We start from the raw sequence: 18,850 nt of genomic DNA, 5'->3' as shown, positions 1-18,850 counted from the left end.
GGTGGTTGAAGCAGGAAGAGAAGAAGAGATGAAGTGGGAAATGATAAGAAGAATGAAGTAGAGAGGAATTCTTGTTGTTGAACTGAGTTGTTTGCTGGTGAGTGAGAACTTCCTTGGCAGGAATCTCGTCTCTTTATATACGTTTCAAGGGATACCATCGTGAAGACTTCAACGTCCATCCTCTCTAATCAAGATGTTATTTTAGGAATACTTGGTGATGGGTAAGCCCACCATGAAACCAATTCTCGCGCCATCAATACCTGTGATACTGCTGCGCCTGGTGTTGAGCTCCTTTCGGCACAAAGCAGCTCCGCTCTCACGGCCCATCGCCGTGTCAGCAATGCTTCCAGCTGACAGCCTCGCAGCTAAAACACAAGCGCAATTCAGTCAGCTTACCCGCACTGCTGCTTCTCCGCGAATCAGATGTGATAGGAACAACCGTTCAGGACTTAGTTGTCGGGATATTTGGACATTAGTTGGGGCTTATAGCAACCCCTTGTCCAACTTGGGCAAGCTTGAGCTCCAGGTATGTTCTGCTTGATGAGGATCCACAGGACTACAAATGACAGCAAACTCGGCTACTAGAACTCACTAGTGAGTATAACGCAAGCGTTTGTTCAGTAATAGTATAATCTGAATAAGAAATAAGGAGGCTTACAATGATGATGCCTCGCCGAGTAATCACTTGCAGATAACGAGCATCAGTCTGTCAAAAGTTCGTGCCCGGCAAATACTGTTAGCTTGTTAGAGATGGAAGAGGAATTTGAGAAGCAGAGCCCATTCTCAAGGCGAGTAGGTCGACTCTGCGGCGTGGCGGATGTCATTTTTCAGTCATACATCTACTCTGCAGCATCTTACTAGCCACTAGAACACAGCAACGGTGCTACCGGAGAGAAGATGATATTTTTAACAGATATTTCAATGTGAATCTCTTTGGAACGGGTTATATTACGACTACTCTACGACAACACTTGTTGGTTATGAGAAATTGTTCACAGCAATCTGTTGGGCCGCATACGCATCTTCAAGCTTGCTGCTCTCCAGTTTAGTCCACGTCAGTTCCCCATTACAGATATGTAAGAATTATTTAGCGGCTGCTACCACGCAAAATTTCAGTGAGGCTGTACGACTCTTAGTCGCGTGTACTAAATATACCAAGGCGGAGAGAGTAAGGATATCGAGCCATCGAAAGGGGGCTCCTCATACTAAACGGCAGTTCCATATGCGTTCTGCCAAATTGACGCAGTCTCTCAGTGTTGTGGAACAAAAATATCCCAAGTGATTGACTGAAGTTCTTTCCACTCTTATTCTTGATTTCCATTCATCGCTTCCCAGAACCCCTCAGTCCCCATCAGCTCAGCATCGTATCCACAAAGTTTGGAGTTTATTTCGCGGAGCAGATGCGAACCCTACTAGACGGTATTATTTGCGCGACCTACGCTTAATATAGCCCCCGCCTGCTATAGATAAAGGAGAACGGGCGAGCTAAGCTGCTAGAGCACCGTGTGGCGATATTCAGGACTGGGTCGGTCTTTGGTGCTCTCGGGATTGCACATGATGGTTTGCCTGAGCAAACCGGACGCCGCAAAAACCGCTCGTTCGTCGACAAATAGATTCCTCTTCCTATAACATCTCTTTCGTCAGTCAACGCTTGAAGAAAAGATCCCGAGTCGCCGAGTCTCAAGCCATGCGGGCCCCGAAACTCCGCTTCATACCTCGAGATGGACCTCTCTAGACGCTACCACCAAGCCACGACGCCACCAGCACTTGGACCTGGCCGAAGCCCGGCTAAACGGCTTCGAGTTGGCAGTGCTAGAACTGGAGAAGATGAGACGGATTGTTGACAGCCGTCTAAATTTAAACAAAGCATTACCGAGCAAAGAGGGCGGGTCGACGATACCAATCCCTGCGTGAAAATCTCCGCGCGAGAATCCCCGCGTGAAAATCCCCGCGTGAAAATTCCCCGCATGAAAATGCTCCAAGAAATGTAAGCACCTGATCGACATCGAGTTAGCACAAGAGTCCGTATCCGATGACATGCTTCAGCCTTACCGAAGTACCTAGGCGTGTGGTTATCCGTGGATCCACGCAACGCGCCATCCCGTCTTTTGTGAACACATGGAGTATGTTCCACAGCACAGTCTCTCGCAGCTTCTCTACGTCACATCCGACCAGTTCATCCAATCAAGAAAGCTGTTTTGTACCAGCCATTCCGATTGTAGAAATCCGGAGCAGGGGAGGTGGCATCGTTGTGGGTTCTTTAGTCGGCGCCATAGTGGAGGGGACATTGTAGGAGAGAAATTATAGCACGCATCAAAATATGACACGAATTGCTCAAATAAGATAAAGCGCGTCAGCTTCTGCTTCTAATTGCTCCTGTCATACAAGGCCATTTTCAATTTTGGGGACATTTCCATTGCTATTTTTGATATCGACAACAAAAAAAATACAGCAGTTTGTTTCTTACAATAGACCGTGAGCTCAAATCTGAATCCCCACCGTTGGATCTAGGGTAGCCAGTGTTCCATGTCAACCACATCGATTTGCATCTCGACACTGGGATATTTCGATTTTACGCGATACAACACTATCAGGCGTATTCAAAAGACCGGTCAAAGATGTGTATCGACATCTACCTCTCCGCCGAGGGTGAGGATTCCTTGATGGCTCAAGGCTACCTGCACATATACCGCGGCTCAATGAACGTAATAATTCTGTAGTTACCAAAACCCCCATTATCTTTAAATCAGTCTCAAACGGCCGCAATCACTGATACTGACGTCCATTTTCTGATGACAAAGAAAGTTCGCCAATGGTCCGTTTTAGATACCGTGAGAGATTTTGTCCACACCCACGCCCGGAGGCTGTACTCATTGTGATGGAGCCTATCCCCAAGTATTCTCGTCATTTGCTTCATTGTCTTCGATCTTTGCCACTGCCTTCGAAACTCCACTAACATCGCCAACAAAGCGTCCAGCGATGGTGTAACTGTAGTCAATTGATGAAATTATCGCGCTTTTCAGCTGCAGCACTGGCGTATAATGATGGTCAGCAAAAACGTGCGACAAAGACGATGTTGGAGATGTTGAACTCAACTCCTAAACAAAGGCGAAATCCTTGCCCCATCAGCTTTCAGTAAAAGCCCAGAATGCTCATCCTAGTAGCTACCGGGATACCAGCTATCGTAAATGCCCATCCCAAAGGCGAAGGCTTTGTAGTAGGTCAAGGCAGAGCCTTCGTCCAACGAGAATGGTGGTTTCTGTGAGGGCACGATATACAGCAGCCGACTCTCGACTGACACTTGAGGGAACTCGGGAGGGAGAGCCACCATTTCAGTTTGCTTCTCCTCCTCCCGGATGTGCCGGTCCGTGTACTCCTCGTAACTGGCGTTGGAGATCGAAAGCGCGATCACTTCGAAATAGTAGGACGTACTCCCATATCTGTCATCATTCCGTACTGTCACGATATCGTAACTATCCGTAAAAGGCCAGGTTCCCGGATAATGTTGCATCTTGTCCCCGGGGTACAGCATCGCAGTTGTCTCGTCAAGGCTCTCGTCGTTCATAAACGTCGTATCCTTCCATGACTTAGTAGCCAGGCTAAGCCCGCCAATGGCGACTGCAGCGCTGAAAGCTTGGGACAGTCTCTCATGTCTGAGAAGTTTTGATGCTTGTAGCGACAGCTCTACCGCGTCTCTCGCGGCGTTCAACGTTGCTTCAAAGGTGTGAGCTTGGCTGCTCACGCAGAAGGCCTCCTGTTTCTGCTCATCTTGATTCTCCGACTGGTTTTGCTCTTGCAGCTGCTGAATGCGCGATATGTTCGAGAGGGCAGACTTTTTGATGGCTGCTACCTTGGATTCCCAGAAACACACGCATGAGTCGGAATCAGGCTGCCACTTTTTGTCTTCTTTGAGAGAAGTGCCAGGGTGTTACCGTAAGATTAAACTGAACTGGTCCTTGGAAAATAGCCGGTTCATAACCCGACCACTCATCTGCCGTAAGCAAAGTGCGCATAACGACGCCCATCGTCGACGAGATCAAGGCAGGGGCTTGGCCATTGATCTGGAAGCGGGTATGAAGCACAGACATGTCTGTGGGCAGTTGTAGTATCAAACTGTTATGACTACAGGTGAGCGTAAATATTTTTCGTCTTCGGTAATAGTTATACACTCAACCACGGTGTCAAAGCTGCCATCGCCATCGTCACCAAAACCCTGGCAATTGACATTTTGACAATGGCGAAAGAAGATGACTGGAGCTCCTACGTCGATCTTTGTTGGTCAGAGCACGACGAGGAACTCAATGCCATTGGGTGTAACCTGGTCGACTAGCCCGTGGTAGATGAACATGGTTGGAGTTGAGGCTGTATTTCCAAGTGTCCGATAAACAAGTCTGATGCCCGCTAAAGGCGTTCATAAGAGCAAGCAAAGCAACTGCACCGATCGCGGTCGGCTGGTTCGATCAAGGTCAACCGGATCGTTTAAGGTCATCCCGTTCGTTTGAAGCTACCTTGATAGAACGAGGCCACCTAGATAGATCGCAGTCAGCTTGTTTGGTCAAGGTCTTCCGGATCGTTCGAGGTCAGCTAGATTGATTGGGCCTGCCTGGCTGCATCAAAGTCATCCCGTTCGATCAAGTTTCAAGTTATTGCTACCTACCGTACCTGTATCTGTCATAGAAACCTACTATGTGTATCCAACAGGAATTTTGTTATTACCCCATCCCTAATGTTCGGCTTGACTGCCACTGCTCGCCACCCTCTTCCTATGTCACATCCCGGTATATGAGCCTGTGACAGAGGAAAATTAATTCACATATTAATACTAATGAAAATTTGACCAAAGAATCCCCCCTAAACTGCTACGTGCCTACCTGTCATAGAGTGGGCTGGTGCGAATTGCCAGCCGCTCGTACGGGACGCCATCACATGACTTCCGTCGGCTGCTTCATGGGTCCCGCCAACATGCCATCGCATGACCAGGATATTCCCACATCAAGAGCACAAAGATGGATTCCTCTCCGTCCTTGTGTGGCCAACAGACGAAAAGGACACCAACCTCCAACGGCCTCTAACAATGCTGAGTCAAACAGCAGCTTCGGACACCACAAGTCACCCCTTTCCTCTCTTCTTTCCCTTCTTCATTGTTCTTCTTCTCCCGTCTCTCCGTTTGCGAAACGATCCTGCAATCTCACAGCAAGGCTTCTGATTCACTCTCGTCTTGGAAGAGCGCTCTGCAATTCTCCGTCGACTGGGAGATTGCTTTCTGGGAAATAAGGATCTACTGACTGCTGGAACAAATACTGTGACAGGAATTGGGCAAATGGCCTGGGGTCGTGTCATCGTAAGGAGAGCAACCAAAATTGGCGGTATGTGCAAATAACACTCCATCAGTACTAGGTCACCGCTAATAACTTGCAAATAGGAGAATGGCGAGAGGATACTTCGAATTTCTGCGATTTCCCGAGCCTCGCCCAGCGCCGCATTTCCATTCGACTATGTTGGCAGACTCCGATCGATTCCGTCTCGAAAATGCCCTCCATCGCACAAATCAAGATTACGAATTCTGTATTACAGATTTTCAAGCGCATTTCCAAACACCAATATCGCATCAAGGGAAGAATATGGATGCCATTGTTTTCGACCTGACTCGAGTTACGCATGTTTCCACCCGCTGTGGAATGGCATCCCCCCCCCTTCTGCTCTGGTGCCGGGCACCAATTTCGATCACGATCGTATCAGAATATGTTGGAATGTCAAAGCAAGGTATTGGAAGGGCGGAAATGCATATGGCGAAATAAATGTGGTGGTGACCATGTTGGGTCCTGTTCGCGAGAACAAAGGAAGTCTCCCTTGGTCGGCCTCGTCAACATCTCATTGAACGCTATGACGACGACGAATGAACTGGACGGACAGTTATATGAATAATATGAAAGAAATTAAAGAGAAAAAAAAAATAACGTCTTTTATTTGTAAATCATTCCATCCCATTGACTCTGTGGATGTTCCCATACTTGGGATCCCATACTACTAGGGGGTTCAATAGACAAAGAGAGCTGTGTTATCAATTTCAATTTTTTCTATCAACTTAATAGCTCCTAATGATAGAGAGCGAATGCGCTTTGCATCGAATGTTTTCTCTAGTTATCGAGGTGATTGATTCGTGTAGACTTTGCGAGTGTCGGTGCTGGCGTGCGCCCGACCTCGAAACGCCAATCTGCCAACCAACCCCAACTCCATAAAATCACCGTATTGCGAATAATGAAATGAAACAAACAGATAATTACCAAATATTCATTTCATTTTTATGGTATTCAAAAGCTCGGCTGCACCAAGTTGTTCTGTAGAAACAAAGGATGCCACTCGCCTCCTGAGGAACCCCTGATTCCATCACCGGCAGAGCAGGCTGCACAACCGCACCAGGAAACAAACACAACTTTTGATCAACCAAAAAACATCAAAAAACATCATAAATGAATAGAAAAAAGATACTGAACATTAAATTTGCCATTTCTCTATCAGACAGTATATTTTGGAGGCGCAACATCAAAGACTGACATGGCTACAAATTGCAAAAAAATGCGTCCCATTTCTACCGCAAGCAAAAGAGAAGGCGTACAATCTCGAAATCGAACCTGGATCTTCCAGAAATGGCAAAAAGTCGTAGGACTTTACCATGAGGGGGGCCGTTAGGCCGTCACGGTAAAGTCCTACGACGACAGGAACTCTGCAAACCGAACTTATATACCCTTACTCCTCCCTAGGACACTGATGCATCCCGGCGCATTGTGGCCAAGAGATATTGCCTACGATCGAGATCAAATGAAAATTTATCACCAAGGAAAAGAGAAGATGCTTCAAAGACTTCACAGAATGGACCGTCGGTCAGCCTCTCTACAATGAGCCTCGTCATGAATTGAAAAAAAATTGTAGTCAAATTCCCTGTCACGCAAAAGAAAGGACGCACTTTGGTGATCGAACTCGACTCTCCCAACTCTTCCAGAAATGGCAAAAAGTCTCGTAGGACTTTACCATGAGGGGGGCCGTTAGGCCGTCACGGTAAAGTCCTACGATGACAGGGACTCTACAATTTTACCCCTTAAACCCTTCCCCTCCGCTACCACACGTGCCCATAGCATGTACCCGTGCCCGAACCTCGTACATCTTGAGCATTGCCTGCCCATTCAATCACTGACCGCTCTCGAAGTGGAACGAGCGAAGCATCTCGAAGATTCTGCTGTCTTCCCATTCGTCAGAGCCTCGCTACCCGCTTGGCAGATGCCCTTCTTTCTGTTCTTCTTTCCCCCTTGGACTCCCTTTTCGCTTGTTTGAGTTTCTCTTCTCTTCCTCTGTGACCAAAACAAATCTTCTCTTTTCTCCCCACTCCCAAATCTCTTCTCTCTCCTCACTCTTCTCCTCCATACTCTCTCCACACTCCACGCAGAGCCTCGCTCTCCTCTCTCTTTTCTTTTATCAGCATCAATATCGTCATCAACATCATTACCAGCATGACTTTATCTTCGCTGCACCTTTGTGCACGGTAAAGTCCTACGCTCAGGTATGTCAGCAGCTCCAAGCTCCCCAGCTTGTGTTTGTCTATACAGTCTGCTAATCACATTCTTCGCAGGGGCCTTTGCCCAAGAAGGTGTCGAATTGAATACTTCAGTCATCGATAAATTGGCCGAAGCCCAACAGCAAATCGCCTCCCAAATCTCCGACTTTGCGGCACTCTCGTCTTCCATGTCAGCCGACATAGACGAACTATGTGCAAACTTGTCATATCCACTTTCAACAACCCTCTGTCACTCGAAGAATTTCCCTCGAGCCACCATAGAGGCTCATCTGGCAAACGTCAAAACCCAACAAACACGTGAGTATTTTTGACTCTCCTTTGGAGTTGTGAATGCTTGTAAATGGACTCTGACCATTTCCTAGAAATGACCTTTCACTCTGTGCATTCTTGTGCACGGTAAAGTCCTACGCTCCCCTCCCCCCAAAAGGGGAGACAGTGGCTAGGATGAAAACAAGGGTTAAACCCTGTGCCAACAATCCGTAAGTCTCCCTGATGCCGGATCCCAAGCAAAAAAACAACCTCAATTCGATTCTAACTTGCTCGTCAGTGTGTGGTCTTCTCCTTTCGTGCACTCAGGTGCACGGTAAAGTCCTACGCTTCCCCCCCTCCCCAAAAAGGGGGGACCGGAATACGAAGTCGTCGCGTCATACTCAAGAACTTGCCGCCCGACGCAACGCTGCCACTGATCACACGAGGCATTCGATGCCATGGAGGGCTCGTCAGCATAATGATCCTCAACACTGCTCCTTTTATTTTTTATTTTTTTTTATTCTTATTTTTATTCTTATTTTTTTTTTTTTCGGCAATGACACCAAAACCGCCATTCACGGTAAAGTCCTACGCTTTTCCCCCTTCCCAGGAGGGGGGAGTCCTACGCTTCTCCCCCTTCCCAGGAGGGGGGAGTGGCTGGGTTAAAGGATTTCCAAAAGAGTGTATACGGTACTTTATGAACGCCATTGGAATGAACAACATCTCTTATGCGGACTACGATCAGACCCTCGACGGATTCACAGTTGCATTTACGAGTCTTTTACAAGCAAACAAAGCCGATTGGCTCATCTTTTCAGGAAGATTTTCTGACTTTTACACCATCAACCCGCACTCTTGTGCACGGTAAAGTCCTACATATGGTCTCAACAACGGGACAGATCGATTCTCTGAGACGGCTTCCACAGTTCGTTGTAGCAGAGGTGAGTCCGCTTGATACTCATGACAAAGGAGTAAACATGGTGGCTTGGGTTCTGACTCCTTCAATAGAGGCTCTTGATGCGGTCGACATGCAATCCTGAGTTGGTCCAGGCACAGGCTGGGGCCGCTCGCGACAACAACGCTACTCTACTGCTCACAAGCTCGCCCTCATTGTGCCTTTTGAAAGGTGGCACGCGGCAGACTCAACGAGAGCTCGACCATTCTGCGAGGCGAGAAATTGGAGCTCGGCGAGTAGGGCGACGTGGAGAGAAACACTTGTACATCTCACATCATATGCACGGCTGGCATGAGGGAGGCTTGTGAAGGCATCAAGCGGCATGGCTAGATACAGCGTCAATATGTCTATCTCAGTCATCCACGATCTAGCTGAAGCTCAACAATAAATTGCCTCCAATTCTCTGCTTCTTGCGCTTCCTTCCTCACAGAACAACGTCTCCAAACGCATCAATCTGCCAAAGCCACTGTACAGAAGCCAAGCAATCGCCAGACAGAGCCTCCCATTTATGGAACCCTACTTCTGCCAGGTCGGGCGTTAATCCATTCAACTCTTCCTTCATGGCAGTCGAAATTCCCAAGCGGTATGCAAATACGCCATATCTGCTTTTTACCGCTAGAGTAACGAACCCCGCGCGAAGGATGGCAAGATTGCTCGCATGTTCGATTTTATTTATTTACGCAAGAAAACATCGATTTTTGCACTTCACTTGCGCTTATCAATGACAAAGAAAAAATAAAGAAGAAATACAGAGACGGGAACAAAAGAAGAGAGAACAAAAGGTGAAAATGTTCACCTTGGAGCTTGAGGAGTGTTTATAGAAATACGAAGTCAGAAACGCCTAAGATGCTTCAGCTGCTTCGCGTCCAGATTCTTGTCCAACACGGCTTACGGTGCCCCAGTCTCTTGGAAAATTCTCCGACTTCTTCAAACCTCCTGTTGCGCTTTCATCACCTCTATACGGCCTGTCCCTGTTCCTTTTGGTTCGCTGCTCAAAACCCGCATCTGACAAGCCTATCATCTACGTCTTCAAACACCCTCTGCAGCTCTCTGTTAGGGAGATGGCTTCTTCTAGATGCGATTGGGGTTCCTCCAGCGCCCTACAAGTCGTGATTGAAACAACATGGATATAGATGGAAACGTGCGTGATGGCGTGACGATTGGACCTTGATTGTGTTCAAAGCACACTCTGCCATTTAAGGGAAGCTCCACGGAGGGCCTAATCCCGGTACAAATTCTAATAGCATTCTCTTGTTATACTTTCAAGGTTTTTTTGCAAAGCAACAGCATCGTTACTGTAATCATCTACAGTTGCTCAAGAGCAAAGGAAACGGAAGACTACATGCCACTAGATGGAGAAAGGTCCATATCATGACACTCGACATCATCCAGAAACACGAATCTTGTTGCATTAGTCGACAGCCCAGCACAAAGCGCCACAGTAGGGTACAATTGAGACCCAGACTATAGAATCAAAGACGAAGATGCCGAACATCGTGGTAGGGCTTTCAAGACACGAGAATTGGTATAGTTGGGGTCTAAAGAGGCCCGGCTCCAATGTAAGCTTGAAGAAAACTCGTGGTTCTCAGAGACATATCTAACGCCCATGAAGCAGTAGTGCTTGCAAGCTCGGAACAATCTAGCGGAAAACATACCTCTGCGACAATAAGCTGTTTGCCACGTCACGTTAAAGTCCTACGCCAAGAATACGGTCGAACTGGACGGGGCCTTCGGGCCATCCGGGATGCAGTGACCGATGGGATGGACATTGTAATTTGATGGGTGAACATGGGACTAAATATTGTTGGGCGGATTCGGCAGCGGAGTAGCCAGTATGGCCGATGTCTATGGAGGCACAGCCAGCTGGCTACTCCAACCTCGATTGGGGATGGACCGTGAGAAAGATATTACGATGTGGTGGAGGGATGTGAAGTTGGACGGAGTAGTCGGCATGGCCGGTGTCTATGGAGGCACAGCCAGCTGGCTACTCCAACCTCGATTGGGGTTGGACCGTGAGAAGGATATCACGATATGGTGCAGGGATATGAAATTGGGGAGTGGAGTAGTCCGTATGCCGGTGTCTATGGAGGCACAGCCTGCTGACTACTTCCACTCCCAGAGAAGGTTGGCCCCGGCAGAAAGATGGCTCGTGGCCGAATCGGCCTTTCCTTTCACTCGCCTCACAACTTATACCCCATCGGCCAACTTTCCAGTGCGCCCATACTGGAGAGAAACCCTCTGGGCATGCTCGATAGCTGCGTGGAGAAGATCACCCCGGCCGAAGCTGTGCAGGCCTTGCTCTCTCATGAGACTCAGGAGGCTGCCGTTGCTGAGTAGCTGGATGTGGCGGAGGAAGTGAACGAGTTCTGGACAGTTTCGTTTACGGTAAAGTCCTACGCTTGGCAAGGCAAAATGCCAGGAGGAGTCCCAGCGGAACGACTTCCCAAGGATGGCGACGCTCGCAGCATCTCCAGCAAATCTTCCAGCAGCCTCATCCGCCGTGTTATTTCAGCCCACCGAGCTGGCCATCGAGAAGAGATTCAGAATTTTGCCAGCTAAGATGAACAGCAAATCCACAGAGAAACGTATTGAACAACAGCAAGGGGGCAGTTGTCAGATATCAAAACGAAATCCTCTCCTCAATGATCAAGATGCATGGGTGGCAAGGAACAGGCACGGGATACAAGGATATGGAAACGCGAAACATAGCAGCCATTTCAACTCCTTGTCCTGGCACGTTACCAGTGTTTCTTCCAGCGTTAGAATGTTGAGAGGGGGGGAATTAAATGGCATTCAATTCAATAAATCGCACCTCACATAGGCCGGGGAGTTGTTTGTAAATAGGTACTGATGGGAAGTCTGCTGATTCTGTTGTACGATGAGTAGGAGGGGGCTAGATAGGAAGTATATGCGGATATACAATCATTCATCATACGCAACACATTATGTCGATGGTCTTGTCCCATTTTTGAAGTAATATCACGCAATTCAAGCCCGTAAGAAGCTTCGTCCGGATAACCCATGCTCGTATCTCCAAGCAAGTGGATATCGAAGACAAGATGGGGGAGACTATGGCTAGTCACAGTTTATGTTCGCAGAATTCCATAGCCATAGGTTGATCCAATTTGTTCTGTTTTTTCCAAGCATTAAATAGCTTCTCTCTTCTCCCTTTGCCTTTCAGATCGACAAGTAGGATACCAAACCCTCTGTTGGGAGACACAGTTATTGCCCTGCCTTTAGCTTGTCGTAATTAACCACCGATTCGAGAAGAGCCTGGGCTCCAAGAGCACTATTCGACATGAAAACAATTAGCATATACTCCCAGGTCAAAGAAGGCAACACTATAGGCATGCAACTAACCAATCCTCCGGGCTGCAGTATTCTTCAGGGTGGTGGCTAACGCCGTCTTTGCAGGGGACAAAGATCATTGTTGTAGGGCATTGGCTGCTCGTATTGACGCTGTCGTGACCCGCTCCGCTGGTGATGTGCAACCATCCATCGGGTCCAACAAGGTCGGTCGCTGCCTTTTCGACCATTTTGATGCAGTCAGAGTCGAATTTTGTGGCTGGGGAATCGGTATCGAGAGTCCAGTTGACCTGAACACCGCGACCATCCTCTTTAGCGATGGCTTGGAAGGACTCGAAGCAGAGGCGCTGCACTTCGTCGACCACTGCGTCGTCGGGATGGCGGATGTCGAGCGTAAACGTTACCTCAGAAGCGATCGTGTTAGTAGAGGAGCTTGGGGGAATCTTAAAGACTCCGGTAGATGCCAGGGCACCGAGATTCTTTGCAATGGAATTGGAAGAAGCAATCATCTTGGAAGCAGCCAACAGAGGGTCGCTACGTGACTTCAGAGGCGTCGTTCCTGTGTGGGCATCGCGGCCATTGACGGTGACGGTGAACCAGCGGTAGGCCTGGCCACCCTGGACAACACCAATCTTTCTTCCAGTCTCCTCTAGGATTGGTCCTTGTTCGATGTGTAACTCAAAGTGAGCTCCTAGAGGATATCCGACTGACGAGCAGGCAACGTCTCCGATGTAGCCGAGCCTCTGGAGTTCTGACTTGACTGTGACTGAGGGATCAAAGATGTCGGGAAGTGAGTAGGCTTGTTCGAGAGGAATCTTGCCAGCCCATACGCCAGATGCCATCATGGACTTGGGAAATCTGGCGCCTTCTTCGCTAATTGATGCAGTTGGATTAGACAATGAGCGACAAAGGGAGTGAAGAAGCAACAGTAATATGAACAAAGAAGGTACAAAGACGCGAAATGAATGCGAGAATTCAAACATACTTTGTCCAGTTGACGGCTCCAACGTCGTTATGAGTCTTGTATCCATTCTCTGCAAGCGTGCGCAGTACCTCGACAGCAGCGACAACCCCCAGAATACCGTCGTATCTGCCACCTCGCGGCTGAGTATCGAGATGGCTTCCCATGGCAATCATGGGCGTGGGATTTGGTGCTGATCCGCGCTTACTGGCAAACATGTTACCGAGCTGATCTACGACGAGATTGCATCCCAGTTTCTGCGTCTCTTCGGCGAACCAACGCCTTGCTTGGGCGTCATCATCGGAGAGCGAAAGGCGGGACATTCCCGTCTCTGCTGGGCCGCTATTTGGGCGTCAGCATCCTTGGGATCTTCACAATCGCGAGATTTTCGCGACAAACCTTCCGTATCGATGAGCAGCACCCCATTGGCACGTGTGGTGAATTGTTTCCTGCAGTCTGTCGGCGTTGATGCGGAGGCCTGAAGCCGGTGCGGAGATGTGAGAGGCTGAGTAGAATCGCTTTGTGGCAGAAGACGCTGCCTTTCGCAGGATGAATGACATTTTTGCTAGGAATAAACTGCTGAATTTTAGAATATCAAGTCAGTGAATAGTTTGAAAGATGGACAAGCAGACAGATTGAAGAAATTGCAATTGTGTTCAAAGAGAGAACGAATGAATCGGCTGCTTGGTGGAGAGGTATTAGATGCTTGTCATTTGGGGATGCGCCCTCCGCCTTCCAATGACATGGAAATTTCTTCTCTACTTACGTTAAAAAAAGATGTGATGACAGATTCGAGCCGCAATGCTGGTTTTTCGGATGAATGAAGAAAAGTCGAGATTAATTCGTCATCTGCTGAAGGTTGAAGGTTGAAGATTGAGGAAGCTCCAAGTCGTAACCACGCCAGTGCCAGAAGCAAGATGATGCAGCGTCTTATTTTCATTCTGCGGTTGAAGAGACAGTAACAAGTATACGATACGCGGTGCTCTACTTATTTTAGCTGGTTCCTTGGGTACATATACCTCCCGGGTGGAAGTGCTGCATGGCGGGGTAACAGATAATATCGGACAGAGCGCTGGGGAGTAGAAAGAAATGAGCGATGAGCAACAAGGAAATATAGATGAGATATGATTGTACATCCGCGCAGCTATAAGTACCATCGATACAGAAAGCAGCTAGAAAAGTTGCCGCGTGCGAAGCCATCTGCATAAACGCTCAGATAGTGAACTTAATCACCTTGGGTCAATAGGGGACTGACTCTCGACCACTGCCTCGTCTATTAGATAAACAATTTCATACACCGCAAACGATATAATCATAGCCACCCGTCCTTCCACGGGTCATTTCTCACTTGTTGGATGATTTTGTCCTCATCTTTGACTGCCACCTCATACGAGCGCTGCATGGCTTCCTCAATGGCATCGTTCGTAAGATGTTCAATGCCGCCAACTTTATTAGCATCTGCATGAATTTGGAGCCTGAAGGTATGAAGTGTGTGATTCAACAGTTGGTATCCCGGAAGATCAACTCCCTTCTGGAGAAATCGCAACTTAAAGTATGCTTTTGCTTGTTCCATCACCTCACCATCCAATACTTCTCGAGCTATAGTTACCCAATAGTCATCGTGGACACGCCGGCCACCCTCAATGATACGGCAACCAAGTTGGCGAAATATGCTTCGAGCCCTCACAATGGCAATAGGATGATTTCTCAACGGTTCTTGCAGGATTTTTTGATCAATAAGATAATTGATTTCCTCCTCGTCGGTGACCAAAACCGCTGGTATGCTGCTAGCTGACTGATCATAAAGAGATCCAAGGATACTTCTGCAGGCATTCTCCAACATGTAATAATCATTTCCCCCATTCCACCGACGAAATGCTGGACAACGGTACTTCCGACCACCACGGAGCTCTCCAGTCACAGACACCTTCTTCTCTCCCTCGCTATCAAAACAATCTTCATCTATTAGTACAGCTGAACTACTCTCCTCTGCTACAAGAGAAGTGTGAGTAGCGAGTTGAATCTTGTCGGTGTTCAAAATCGGCGTCGCTTCTGGCGGTTCAGGCATGTCTCCATGCTGCAAATATTCTTTTGGTATATCAGCGCGCTGAGGAAACCAGGCTTTTCCCAAAATTGAAGGACCAGGCGACGAGAGGCGGTTTCCCAAAGGCGAATCGGAAGTTGTCTTTATTCCATTTGCGCGTGCAACGCTCGGTTCAACAACAGAATCCGCAGCGGTGACATCTTTGAGAAATATGGAACTGAAATGCAAGTGATTCATACAGAGAGATTCACTAAGTGCAACGTCTGCACAGCCATCAATAGAACACACAGATCTATGCGCAAATGGAATTGATGGCAGGGTAGAAAATATATCAGTGCCGGACGGAGCCCCAGATGACAGCACGTAGCTGGAGGGATCCCAATCATCTTGAACCGAGAGTTTTCGCTTCACCTTGCCCGTTTGAGCCATTTGGCCGGGCTCCTGTGGCAACTGTCTGTTTTCTTGAGTATCCGAAGAATAATCACCGCGGTGTATTGGACCACTCATTGGTTTTGGCGAAACCTGGATGCTGCGTATAGACCTTGGGGGAAGACCGTGACTGTGGTACTTCTCGGCGTGGCTTTTCAGTGCTTGGGGTGAGACAAAAGGTGGGAAATTGCAACCGGCAAAAGTGCATCGCCATCGTCGTACATGCGTTAGTTCGTGCTGAATACGAAGCTTTTCTGACTCAAATCCCAGTGTAGCTCGAGGGCAGGACTTGAGCCGACAGGTAAACGCCGAGGCTCGGAACTGGCTCTTGAACAGCTCCAGCTCCTCGGCAGTGACTCCTGGGTAATCGTGTTGGTCTAGCAATGATCTGACAGTGTCTTGATATATTATGAGCATGGCTGAAATGCCGTCCAAGGGAGGCAAATTCTTCGATGATCGGGACGTCGCATCGGGAGCTGGAGTCAGAGTCAGCAAGTTAGTAAGTAATGTCAAGTCAATACATACTACTTTCTAGAGAGAGCTCTGCTTCAAGTCGCTTGAGAGATCTCCCCTTCAAAGCTCCTTCAACATGTTTATAGAGAAGGGGATGTTGTCGCAAGAATGACAGCCGCTCATCCAAACCATTTGGCTGACTCTTAACTTCTTCACTCAATATGGAGCCGGTTGCTTTATTGAGAACATCTGCCAATTGAAAGGCAAGAAGAAATTGACGCGAATCCTCTCTTAGACACCCATTGGCATACTTGGCGCTGGACAACAAATATTCAGTCCAGAATTCTGTCGCGTACACATGAAACCCATGAAGGCCCTTGATGACTCGGAGGTATCTGGCCTGTTCTGAGTACGTGCTACTAAAAACCTGAAGCCCTGATAGAAGACAGCAGACAGAAGCTACTCCATGTTCTTGAAGCGATTCTTCTTGATTGATGATCAGGTTGGTTGAGGAAGTCTGTAGGAATCTGTACTTATGCTGTTAGAGGTCTTTTGCCAGTGTCTACCAAGGCTAAAATTGCTTACTCTTTCACCGAGACATGAATAAAAGTCAAGGTGGTATCATTCCTTTCTTCAATGAGAGGCCCGCATATATCCAATACGTACTCAGGGACAAGGTGAGTGACCTCGGATTCCCCAGAGCTAAAAGTAATTGCAGACAACAGCTCAAGCCTCTTCAGTGGGCGTTTTGCAAATGCAATCCAACCGAGAATGCATCTAACACGACTTTCCGACCGAGTATCCAGGTGGGTGAGTATTTGGAGGAGAATCTTGCGGTAGCTAAGAACAGAATTAGAACCCACATAGCTGCTCGGTCAGCATTTGGGGGGTAAAACCTACAAATCAACAAGCTTTTCAGGCAAATGATTGACGGATGTCATGATTTCATCGCCGCTATAAAAGATATTTGTCGAGAGATAATCCAAAACAAGTCGGGCATATAGAAACATCCCTGTTAGGTAGTCAGAATACCCGGTCATAAAACCTCTCGTCTGTGAGGACATACCGTCTGCCTTTTTTGCAATCCCACGCTCGATATTGTCAATTTCTTCGGGCGATATATGGAGTTGGTGGAATTTCCGTTCCAGGGACTGCAACCTTTGAGATGCATACTGGCGTATTGCCTCTTCTAGGCAGTCTTTTTCTTCGCTTAGGGAGATTGTCTGCTTTTGGCGTAAACAATTTGATAGGATTGGAGAGGTACGACTTGATATGAGGACTTTGCAGGTCGCATTGCCAGACGACGATCTATCAGACGCGATCTGATTCATCAAGCTTACTACTCGAGCTTGCTTGTCTGGCTCGCATTCGTCTAAACCATCTAGAATAATCCACACATATTCTACTTTGGATGGCTCGTTCGATATGCTTTTGAACAGGAGTTGTAAAAGCCTCTCAAGGGCTGGTACAGTCGGCGACTTTTTCTCCATAATAAACTCTTCATAGACGTGGGCAACCAAATCACCATCCTTTCGGAGTAGCTGCATGAGCAATGACCTCAGTATTTGCTCATAGGTGGTAGAAGACGTATATAAATAGGTGCAGAAATGGTGAATGACGAACATGTTGGATGCCTGCATGAAGGTGACGATTTGCGTCGATATCACACTCTTTCCAGACCCTGGCGTGCCCTGTAACCAGAGGATCGATGTATCCTGCTTCCTCTGCAGCCAGGAACTGATTTTGGAATTCTTGAGCACCCATGAGCAAGTGCCTGGGTGTTTACGTCCTTCAGTTGATATTGATTCGAAGATGGCTAGTTGGTCTGATTCATCCATATTTAGCCATGATATGATGGACTGGTATTGCTTAGCAGCCTCTTCTCCATCAAGGCTAGTCAACTGATCGAGGCTCTGCTCTCTCCAGCGGCGAATCTCTTGGCGCATTTCTCTTGCTTCGGCAATGTTGCGTGCGTTTGCTTCTCGATCGATCAAAGTCTCGTGCCGCTTCATATCTTCAAGGATATTGTCGAATCGTCTCTGGAATCGACCCCAAGATGTAAGAAATAGTAGTTTCCAACCTATGTGATAAGAGTTAAATGGGTCCAAAAAAACAGTGAGTATATAGCGGGAATTCGTACCACTTCGGCGAACAAATTTGTATGCATGTTTGTGGAACTGCAGAATGTCCGCATAAAAGACGGCCAAAGTCTGCTGAAAATCGGAATTGCCAATAAAAGCATTGCCCAGGATCTCGAACCTTCCCAGGGATTCCGCAAGTTGCGAGTATCCTTTAATAATCTGCTCAAACGCGTCGACATACTCCGAGGCGATTCGTAAAATTAAAGCGACTGGTGCCCATATCCACGGTAGATACGGGGTGCCGTTACACAGAACATCCATCACTTTGGAATAGTGCTCCATTCCCTTGAAGAGAGGCATAAGCCGACGCATGTTGCGAAGCGAGCCTCTCGCTGCAAGCTGCCGCTCAATCTCAAGAGCTGCATCTCGTACTTGTTGAAGAGTGGAAACACGAAACTCGCTCGAATCTGCGGGGGTAATTGCTCGATCAAGTTCCTCAAACGCAGTCCTTATTGTTCGCCCAGCAGGAGCGGATAACGGAGGTGGCAGAGGCATTTCGACAATGTGGTGTCTCTGTCGCCTTGATCCGATATCGTGGGCGGTATTTGATGTAAGGGGAGAGGTAAGTCATGGCAATCAAATAAAACGGCTAAAATTTGTTTGTGTAACAACATTGGGTACCCATGCAGATGGGCTGGCAGCCTCATTGGCAGCCTCGTTGACGGCCTCGTTGGCAGCCTTATGGCAGTGCGCGCTTCGCAAAACCGCATAGCCACCGCCAGTAAACAACGCGCGGGACCCA

The 18,850-nt window shown here is 48.0% G+C and overlaps 5 protein-coding genes across 5 annotated transcripts; 2 read left to right on the top strand and 3 right to left on the bottom strand.

Annotated features, from left to right (window-relative positions):
• Window positions 1-3,157: 3,157 nt before the first annotated feature.
• Window positions 3,158-4,088, bottom strand: TRIVIDRAFT_201148 (uncharacterized protein; the record flags this gene model as incomplete). Its single annotated transcript, XM_014101611.1, has 2 exons — window positions 3,158-3,850; window positions 3,933-4,088. The coding sequence occupies 2 exons, from the start codon at window positions 4,086-4,088 to the stop codon at window positions 3,158-3,160; spliced, it is 849 nt and encodes a 282-aa protein (XP_013957086.1).
• A 3,672-nt stretch (window positions 4,089-7,760) lies between these two features.
• On the top strand, window positions 7,761-9,082 carry TRIVIDRAFT_201147 (uncharacterized protein; the record flags this gene model as incomplete). Its single annotated transcript, XM_014101610.1, has 4 exons — window positions 7,761-7,867; window positions 7,933-8,049; window positions 8,565-8,760; window positions 8,828-9,082. The coding sequence occupies 4 exons, from the start codon at window positions 7,761-7,763 to the stop codon at window positions 9,080-9,082; spliced, it is 675 nt and encodes a 224-aa protein (XP_013957085.1).
• A 1,526-nt stretch (window positions 9,083-10,608) lies between these two features.
• On the top strand, window positions 10,609-11,111 carry TRIVIDRAFT_60304 (uncharacterized protein; the record flags this gene model as incomplete). The annotated part of the gene is made up of 2 exons (XM_014101609.1): window positions 10,609-10,843; window positions 10,894-11,111. The coding sequence occupies 2 exons, from the start codon at window positions 10,609-10,611 to the stop codon at window positions 11,109-11,111; spliced, it is 453 nt and encodes a 150-aa protein (XP_013957084.1).
• Window positions 11,112-11,996: 885 nt separating this feature from the next.
• On the bottom strand, window positions 11,997-13,601 carry TRIVIDRAFT_28715 (uncharacterized protein; the record flags this gene model as incomplete). Its single annotated transcript, XM_014101608.1, has 4 exons — window positions 11,997-12,063; window positions 12,135-12,953; window positions 13,066-13,383; window positions 13,441-13,601. The coding sequence occupies 4 exons, from the start codon at window positions 13,599-13,601 to the stop codon at window positions 11,997-11,999; spliced, it is 1,365 nt and encodes a 454-aa protein (XP_013957083.1).
• A 1,997-nt stretch (window positions 13,602-15,598) lies between these two features.
• TRIVIDRAFT_150258 (uncharacterized protein) lies at window positions 15,599-18,603 on the bottom strand (the record flags this gene model as incomplete). The annotated part of the gene is made up of 6 exons (XM_014101607.1): window positions 15,599-15,990; window positions 16,043-16,499; window positions 16,630-16,807; window positions 16,868-16,979; window positions 17,034-18,047; window positions 18,108-18,603. Coding segments are annotated over 6 exons (2,649 nt in total), but the record flags the coding sequence as incomplete, so codon positions are not given.
• Between the last annotated feature and the right edge of the window lie 247 nt (window positions 18,604-18,850).

This window comes from Trichoderma virens (genome assembly GCF_000170995.1).
Source record: "Trichoderma virens Gv29-8 chromosome Unknown TRIVIscaffold_6, whole genome shotgun sequence".
NCBI classification, from domain to species: domain Eukaryota; kingdom Fungi; phylum Ascomycota; class Sordariomycetes; order Hypocreales; family Hypocreaceae; genus Trichoderma; species Trichoderma virens.
This window is presented reverse-complemented; position numbering and strand designations above follow the sequence as displayed.